This window comes from Microtus oregoni, unplaced genomic scaffold (assembly GCF_018167655.1).
Source record: "Microtus oregoni isolate MIOR12 unplaced genomic scaffold, Mior012 000021F_ref0000039, whole genome shotgun sequence".
In the NCBI taxonomy this organism is placed as follows: domain Eukaryota; kingdom Metazoa; phylum Chordata; class Mammalia; order Rodentia; family Cricetidae; genus Microtus; species Microtus oregoni.
Genome location: NW_024543080.1, coordinates 7,741,722 through 7,750,945, shown reverse-complemented (window position 1 = coordinate 7,750,945; position 9,224 = coordinate 7,741,722). Strand labels below are relative to the sequence as shown.

Genomic DNA, 9,224 nt, shown 5'->3' with positions numbered 1-9,224 from the left:
TTATGCTTATTAATAGTTTAATGTATGAAGGAAACATCCAGATTTCTGAATATGAAGGTACATATCTCACATTAATTTAAGTCTACATAAAGTAGAGCCTCTATACTGACATATTGAAATTTACTTTCTGCTTAGCCTTTTCTGTTATGTAAACAATTGTACATTTATTTGCCATTCTAAAACTTCAGGATCAAGTTTACATAATTTTGCTAAATTTCCGTGTTTGCTCAGAAGCAGTTTACAGTACTAAAACCAACCAGCCAAGGAACAGCTTCAACAGAAAGTTAAGTCCAAAGGAGAAGAGGGGAAGAAAGAAGAAAATGATAAGAAAAATGCTAACTAAGGTAAAAACGGATGACGATGGAGAATGGGCAGTCACAAATGTTCACAGAAAATAGGTCAGTTAGTAAGTTCTTCTGCAAAAAGCCTACACACTTCAGTCAAGCACATCAGTAGAATGATTTGGGAGCATAAAAAAAAGTTTCTCGGCCACTTGTGATTTCCTCTGAATGAAAGGAATCTGCAGGCTAACAGGCTTATCCTCATCAGCCAAGCTGGTTCATGTGCACACTGTTCATGTGAGGTGCCCAGGGTCCGGTCCACACCTAAAAATACAGAGCATGTATTTCACCAAATACAAATTAAACAAATAAAACAATCAAATATCTATGAACTAATCTTATTCAATCTTCAAAAGGTTTGTGGAAGAAAATACTTGAAAGTTCAAGGCCATCCTCATCTGCAGAGTGAGTCTCAAGGATAGTCTGGGTTACTTGAGACTTCTGTCAAAACGGGGGGGGGGGGGGGGTGTCTGGGATGGGGTTGGTGGTGGCGCACGCCTTTAATCCTAGCACTTGGGAGGCAGAGGCAGGAGGAACTTTGTGAGTTCAAGGCCAGCCTGAGTCCACAGAGCGAGTTCCAGGACAGCTAGGGCAATTACACAGAGAAACCCTGTCTCAAAACAAAAAAAAAAACCACCTGAAAGAGGGAGGGGAAAAAAAGCTAGAGGAGGAGCACAGGGGACTGGATAGATGGTTTAATAGTTAAGAGCAAAGATGCTCTGAGTTTGATTACCAGGGCCTACATGGTAGCTTTCAAGTGTCTGTAATTCTAGGTCCAGGAGCCTCCAGGATCCAAGGGCACAAGACATGCATGTGATGTAGACACACATGCAGGCAAAACACCCATACACACAAAAGAAAAAAAAATCACTTAAAAATTTGCAACATATTAGGAAACAACAGAAAATAAACAGCAATGCCCCCGTACCTGATTGAGGTCTTGAGAATGCTAAACATGCGCTCCGTCACCAAACTATACCTCAAACCTCTTTTTCCTACTTCTCCTTTTGAAACTCTTAACAAGCACTTAAACACTCAAGCAATTTTAAAACTAGCTACTTGACAACATAAATATTGCTGTGGAAGGACAATCATTCAGAGATACTGAACATATATATATCCAAGTAACTTACGCATGAGTCAAGTATGGTTGCTTATACCCATTATACCAGCACATGGGAAGCTGAAGCAGGATCAGTCTGGGCTACCTAGTGAGCATCAGACCACACAGAGCAAGACTCCCCCACCCCAAGTGTACAGCCATTTTCCTAAGTTTTCAGTTATATACAGTTTTGGTATGACACTGTTAAAAACATAAGCCTATATAGCTATTTACACATTAATGAATTTTACTATGAGTATAAAGTTATACTACATGAAGATCACTTGGCAACTTTTTTTGTTGTGTGTTTTTGAAACAGGGTCTTATTATGTAGCCCTACATGGCCTGGAACTCTATGTAAACCAGGCTAACCCCTAACTCAGAGATCCACCTGCTTAGTGCTGGAATTAAAGGTGTGTACTACCATGTCCAGCTCTGTAACTTAAATTTTTCTACATACTGTCTGCTACAGAATATATTCTATAAAATACCTTTCTATAATTAACTAAAAAATTTTGAGTATCATTTCTCAAACATTTCATTTTCCTCTACAGGCTATATTCATTGTGCTCTATTATTTTTACCTATAAAGTCTATTTGATTGGTATTTTGTAAATATTTAAGTGACTGCTTACTAAATAATCAGTCTTACCGTCTGAGGACCATTATTTTCTGTGGAACTTGAAACCATCTTTATCAGTGAATTCCAAGAAGGGTCTGCAGCATGAGGGCCATTAAATATGGGTCCTCCAGTGGCATCAGGGATGGTTGCTACTGGAGGAATCATTGCATTCCCATACACAGAAAAAGGCATACCCTTAATCAAAGAGGTAAAGAAAAAGAGACATTAACATCCAACTCATTATTTTCTTTGTTCTTTGCCTTTCTCCCACCTCTGAAAAACAATTTTGCAAGGACTAAGAGGAAAACATAAAACAAAAACAGGCACTCAGGTGGCAAAGGGAGCCCAGTGTACAGAGTGAGCTTCAGGCCAGTCAAGGATACATTTCCTCTCACAAAACAAAAATAAACCAGAGAATAAAAAGCCCTAAAACTGATTTTAACACCCCAACTGACTTTATGAACGGATAAGTTGTTTTTTTGTTTTTGGTTTTTGTTTTTTCGAGACAGGGTTTCTCTGTAGCTTTGGAGCCTGTCCTGGAACTAGTAGACCAGGCTGGTCTCAAACTCACAGAGATCGGCCTGTCTCTGCCTCCCGAGTGCTGGGATTAAAGGTGTGCATCAACACCGCCCGGCAGGATAAATTATTCTGACAAGAGCTCATCTAACAGAATAAAGCTGGACACCACGGCCGGGAGCCAGAAGCAGGTGGATCTCTGAGTTGGAGGCTAGTCTGATCTGTAAAGTGAGTTGCACTCCAACCAGAGCTACATGGAGAGAACCTGTCTTATGAACAAAACACAAAATGAGCACATAGTATAAAGGCGAATACCATATTCAAAGTAGTTCTAAAAAAGCAATCCATTAAAGGTATAACGGTAACTCACGTCTGTAGTCCCAGGAGAGATGACACAGAAGACAAGAAGTTAAAGTCACCCCCAGCTATACAGAGTACTAAATGGGCTAGAAAGACAGCTCTAAAGTTCAGTTTGCTGCTCTTGCAGAATACCTGAATTTAGTTCTTAGGTCTCAATTTTGATGGCTCAAGAGTTTGTGTAATTCTAGTCCCATGATCCAGTGAGTACATACATACCCACATATACACACAATTAAAAATAAAATTTGAAAAAAAATACATATCCTAACCAAAACAAACAAAAGACTACTAAAACAAAAGTCCCCTAAATGACTAGGAAAACGATTTCTGTTTTAGCCAGTTTGACTTGTAAAAAGCCAACAGGAAATCACAGATGCTTATGTTTGGAAATGAGAGATAATTAGGAATAAGAAAAACATTTTGCTGGGTGGTAGCGCACACCTTTAATCCCAGCAATCAGGAGGCAGAGGCAGGCAGATCTCTGTGAGTTTGAGGCCAGCCTGGTCTACAAGAGCAAGGTCCAGGACAGCTAGTGCTGTTACAGAGAAACCCTGTCTTGGAAAACCAAAAAATAAAAATGAAAAAAAATTTTAAAAAAGAAAAACGTTTTGTAATGATGAAAATGCTTATTTGAATTACCCCAACTTTTGGGAAGTCCATGTATCCTGCAGGAACATGCTGATGGAATGTACCAGAAGGAGTTACAATTCCTGTACTGTCTCGCTCCATTGCTTGATGCTGTGAAAACACTCCTGGGTCAGACATTGGACGGTGAATCATGGGATTTCCCATGCCAGGGTTACACCAATCAACTTTGTCTGAGGAGAAAGAAAACAAACGAGTTGATAACATTCAAAATCAATGTACAGTTTAAAAGAAATACTTTATAATTTCCATTTTATTGCAAACAGAGAATTCTTTCAAAATAATCTATATTTTTACAGCAGTTATTTCCACATTGCTTAGTGAACAGTGTCATAAAAAATAAAAAAAAATGGACTACACACAGTAGTAGCAAATGCCTGATATAGTAAATGTGTGGATTTGCTTTTCTCACTGTAAGTTCGTGGGAAGGAACTATAAGACAATTAACAATCTATGCCTATCTTTTGATTTTAGGCACTAACATACCCTAAGATCCATAGTATTCCTCAACATGCTACCTTGGGAATGAACATGATAGAAGCTCATTCTTGCAGGGGGTGGAGGGGAGAGAGACACAAATGAGAAAAAGATTACCCTTAAATAGTTCCTAAAGTAAAATATTTGAAGAAATTAGATGCCGAAGATTTCAGAATGAGAACTCTGAAGTCACAAATTTCATGAATTCATGCAAAGATAACATAACACACAAAAGAATTCTGGTAAGTAGGCTGATAGTGCAATTGGATATATCAGTTATTTGAAAACGGGCTATCTTGAGAAATCTTGACCTTCAGTAACCTTAAAGTATAGTGAAAGAGTCACATGAGAAATCCTTTATATAAAAATTTATTCACTTAACAGAAACAACAACGATCACAACATTACAAAATTAAAAAATAAAGCGGAAAGAAAGCCAAAAGATCAAAAAGGAAATACCAATATCTTAATATGGCAAAGTAGGCTTGCATGGGGCAAGATGGCAGACAGCTGTAATTCAATCATTGTGAGGTGAAGGCAAAGAATCACGAGTTCAAGGATAGTCTCAGCTACACAGTAAGCTCAAGGTCAGTCTAGTAAACAAGAGAGACTTAAAAAGTCACAGTTCTTTATGTGTATTGTATTATTTTCAGAGATGAGTAAGTGCAGTAGGAAAGACCACATGAAACCAGAAAAGAAGCTGATTAGTCTAACTGAAGAAACAGGCTAATTCCTTGAAAGGAACTATGAGAAAAGGAGAGATGGCTCAGTGGTTAAGGGCATTGGCTGCACTTTCAGAGGAACTGAGTTCGATTCCCAGCACCCAGATGGCAGCTAACAACTGGATATAACTCCAGTTTCAGGGGATCCAATCCTTGCATCTGGCTTCCTTAGGCACCAGGTACACAAATATTGCACAGACATACATGCAGAAAAAAACACACGCACGTAAACAAAAAAATCAAAATAATGTGAAATTTATTAAAAGATAGCTAAACAAATAAATTTACCTTCCAGTAATATGACAGTATATCATACCTTGATTGCCACCAATCCCTTCAAAGGACCAGATGCCACTATGTCCTACTGATGTAGACAAATTACTCCCAATAACAGATGGAGCTGAAGTTCCAGTTTGCCTGATACGTGCAGAACGTTCAGTCCCAATAGGGACCGGAACTTTCCTGTCCTGAGAGACATTGCTGGGCTTTTCGGACCCTAAAGGTACTGATGATGGGGCAGGAGACGGTGCACGAACGCCAGAGGATACCGACTGTGCGGGAGACTCTGGAAAATGATATTTTGAAATAGAATACAGGTACTCTGTAGAATATTTAATTTTGTAAAACCAAATCTCAAATTCTGAAGACGTTTTAAAATATACATTTTCCCAAGGAAAGCTGAGATATAAGAATAATACTTTTAATTAATTTTTGATTTGCATCCAAAGAAATGAAGTTCTCTGAATCATTTTTAAATATATACACCATTATACTTCATTTACTCCCATTACTTTCTGACCCCTCCTCCCCTCTCCCCCTTCTTATCTCCCCTTTCTTCTTTGAAATAACTTTCTTTCTGCTTTAAGAACAGTGTTTAAGCTGAGCATGATGGTGCACATCTGTCACTACAGAGCTCCAGAGGTTCAATCAGTCAAGGTAACTGCAGCGGGGCGTGATAGCACAAACACCTTTAATCCTAGCACTCTAGAGGCAGAGACAAGTGAGTTCAATCAAGGGAAGACTGGTCTACATAGCAAGTTCCAGGATAGCCAAGACAATATAGTGAGACCCTGTCTCAAATAAAAAAAATAGAGGATGACTACAAGTTCAAGGCTAGCCTACGCTATATAATAAGACTGTCTTTAAAAAGTAATCTCTGTGTGTGTATATATATATAAACAGCATACACACACACACACACACACACACACACACTATTTGTAGCCAGGTTTTAATGTTTGTGTGTGTGTATACACTACTGTGTGTGTGTGTGTATATATATACATACACTATACATGCATGCATGTATAGTAATTAATGTATAGTAATTTAGTTCAATGACACAATGCTTGCCTGGCAACCATGAGACCCTGGGCTCAACCCTCAATACCGTGCACATGTGCTCATGTTTTATAAAAAACCACATACTTTATGGTAAACTATAACAATCTCAATGCTATAAAAGTGGTCAATTGTTCATTTAATAAATCATCAGCTTAATTAATATTTAATTAAGTTAATACTTGCTGCTAAAATATAAAACCAAAGCAATTAAAAGAACAATGTTTAAATTAAGTGTGCCCACTTAGTCCAGGCTGGCATTGGGCACCCTATACAGCTAAGGATAATGAGTCTGAATGTGGTATATGCACTTGTTCCTGTGCAGGTGTGCGTGCCACAGTCACAGAAGGATGTTAGGTATCCTGCTCTGTCACTCTGCCTTTGAGACAGGGTTCCCCAGTGGAGCTGGAGCTAGGCTGATAGGCAGCATGCTCTAAAGGATTTCTTTCCTGGATCTACCCCTCACAATTCTGGGGTTTCAGGCAAGAGTACAGGCCTCCCTGCCTTGTTTTCTACTTGGGTGCTGGGATCTGAAATCAGGTCCTTCTCTTTACACAGCCAAGTATTCTTACCCAGCAATACAATTAATTCTTCAGTCCTTGACCCTAAACTTCAGGTCCTTCTATTTCTACCTCCTGAGTGCTAGGTGCTAAAATTCTAGGAACCTGCTGCCATGCCTGGTTTATGCAGTGCTGGAGAGCAAATCCGAGATCTTGTTTATGCTAGGCAAGCACTTTACCAAATGAGCTACATCCAAAGTTTCCTCAAACTGTAATCTTTGCAAGCACCTGCTTTTGGTGTTGAGATGGTCTAAATGAGCCGGGCGATGGTGGCGCACGCCTTTAATCCCAGCACTCGGGAGGCAGAGGCAGGAGGATCTCTGTGAGTTCGAGACCAGCCTGGTCTACAGAGCTAGTTCCAGGACAGGCTCCAAAAGCCACACAGAAACCCTGTCTCGAAAAAAAAAAAAAAAAAAAAAAGAGATGGTCTAAATGAGAATGACTCCCTGTATGCTATTATGTTAGAATACTTAACCCCCAGTTGGTTCAACTGCTTGAAAATGATTGGGAGGTATGGTCTTGTTGGAGAAGATGTGTCACTGGAAAAGGGCTTTGAGGTTTCAAAGACCCAAGCACATACCTTTAATCCCAGCACTCTGGAGGCAGAGGCGGATATGAGTTCCAAGGCAGCCTGATCTACATATAGTATGTTTCAGGGCAGCTAGGGCTTTGCACAGAAACTGTCTTAAAAAACAAAAACCAAACCCCAAAACTCAAGCAATTCCCAGTAATTCGTCTCTGTCTCTTTGCCTCACATCTACGGGAGAGTTCTACACTCTTAGCTACTCTCCTGCATCATACCTCCTCCCTGATGCCATGCTCCCTGTCATGCATGATGCATATGGACTCTCACCCTCTGGAATAATAAGGCCCCTATGAACTTTCTTCTGTAAGTTGTCTTGACCATGATGTCTCTTCAGAGAAACAAAAACATAACTAAGACAGAAAAAAGATGGTTCCAGGGGATGCCTATGGCTGCAACATACCCAAACATGCTCCTTTTTTTTGGAAGATTGTGGAAGACTTTGGAACTTTAGACTCGGAAAGTGAACACTCCAGAAGGCACTTAATGGGCCATCCTAGTATGGATGAACAAGACAGTAGAGCTGAGAGCTATGCTTACTATGGAGACTCAGTTCAATGTTTCAAAGGGGAACAATAGTAGCAATGTGAGCAGACACCATTCATGTGACATTCTGACAAAAATTGCACTTGTCCTAAGAATCTGCCTGAGACCAAAAAGTTTTGGACTAATTTCATCTGCAGAAGAGATTTCCACAGGGTCTAATACTTGACTTTGTCACTTGGTGGCTAGGAATCATTCTTATTCAGTTCTACAATGAAAAAGAGCAAGCTGGGCAAAAAGAGATGCAAACTGTACAGTTGGAGGAGAAAGGGGGAACCAGGAAACTTAATATTGGACACAAGGCTTATGCTGAAAGAGATTAGGAGAAGCTCTGCACAGAATGCAATGAAAAAAGTGGTGCCCTCAGGGCAAGACCCCACCAGATAAGCTTCCAATTTAACAAGACAATGATAAGAAATTACAGGAAAGCACACACCACACAGGAAGGCAACAAACAACTCTTGGGCAAATGTAACTCAAGGAGGGGCCAGCTTCTACCCCAAGCAAACAGAGGACTTTGACAGCATAAGCATGCAGTTCTGGCTTTAAAGGAGTAAGGGGGTTATGGAATCTTTCTCCATGGTTAAGGGAAGCCACTGAAGACAGCAGTGTGGACACAAGTAGAACCAACTTGAAAAAGAGAAGAGTGTAGCAGTCAGCAAAGCTGGGAGGGCAGAACCATCTAAGCTCTTTGACAACAGCTAAGATTAACAGGATTTGGAATTTGCCCTGCTGGGTTTCGGTCTCAGTTTGGTACAGTATTTCCTTGCTATGGTTCCCTTCCTCCCTTCTGGAATGGTAATGTATATTCTCTGTCATTTAATGTTGTACGTATGCAATTTGTTTTTTTTTTATTTTTACGGGGGGGGTATAATTAAGAAATTGCTTTGTGTCCAGAAGAAACCTTAGACTTTAGTATTTCTTTAGACTGAAATACTACAGGGACATAACACATTTAAAGCTGTTCTAAGTGCACTTTGTATTATGATATAGCCACAACCCCATAGATGCCAGGGACAGAAATGTGGTTGTATGAATGAGAATGCCCCTCACAAATTCATGTTTGATCATATGTACCTAGTTGATAGAGCTGTCTGAGAAGGTCTGGGAGGCCTGGTCTTGGAAGAGGTGTGACACTGGAGGTAGGCAGAAGTTTCTAAAGTCTAAGCCATTCCCATTTAGCAGTGCTCACCCTCCCCAGGTCTTATGCTCATGCATGAGCTCGAGGCCTCTGCCTCCCAAATACTGGGATTAAAGGTGTGTGCCACTACTGCTCAGGCTGCAGTACTTCTAAAAGGAAAATGAAGAAAACAAAAATGAGAACACAGCTCTTCAAATGTTCAGTTTTTATTTAGCTTAATGTATTTGGAGTTTCTGCATCATGACTGCTGATATAGTAAGAATATAATACT

General features: G+C 39.9%; 1 protein-coding gene across 4 annotated transcripts in view; it reads right to left on the bottom strand.

Moving 5' to 3' along the window:
• Ankrd17 (ankyrin repeat domain 17) overlaps window positions 1-9,224 on the bottom strand; it is a 150,986-nt gene continuing 141,762 nt past the window's right edge. For all 4 annotated transcript variants that reach the window (XM_041671452.1, XM_041671453.1, XM_041671454.1 and 1 more), the window contains 4 exons: window positions 5,102-5,350; window positions 3,581-3,759; window positions 2,096-2,260; window positions 1-605 (listed from right to left, as the gene is read on the bottom strand). In XM_041671452.1, the coding sequence (XP_041527386.1) occupies window positions 546-605; window positions 2,096-2,260; window positions 3,581-3,759; window positions 5,102-5,350 (653 nt within the window). In that variant the 3' untranslated portion in view covers window positions 1-545. The remainder of the gene's footprint in view (window positions 606-2,095; window positions 2,261-3,580; window positions 3,760-5,101; window positions 5,351-9,224) is intronic.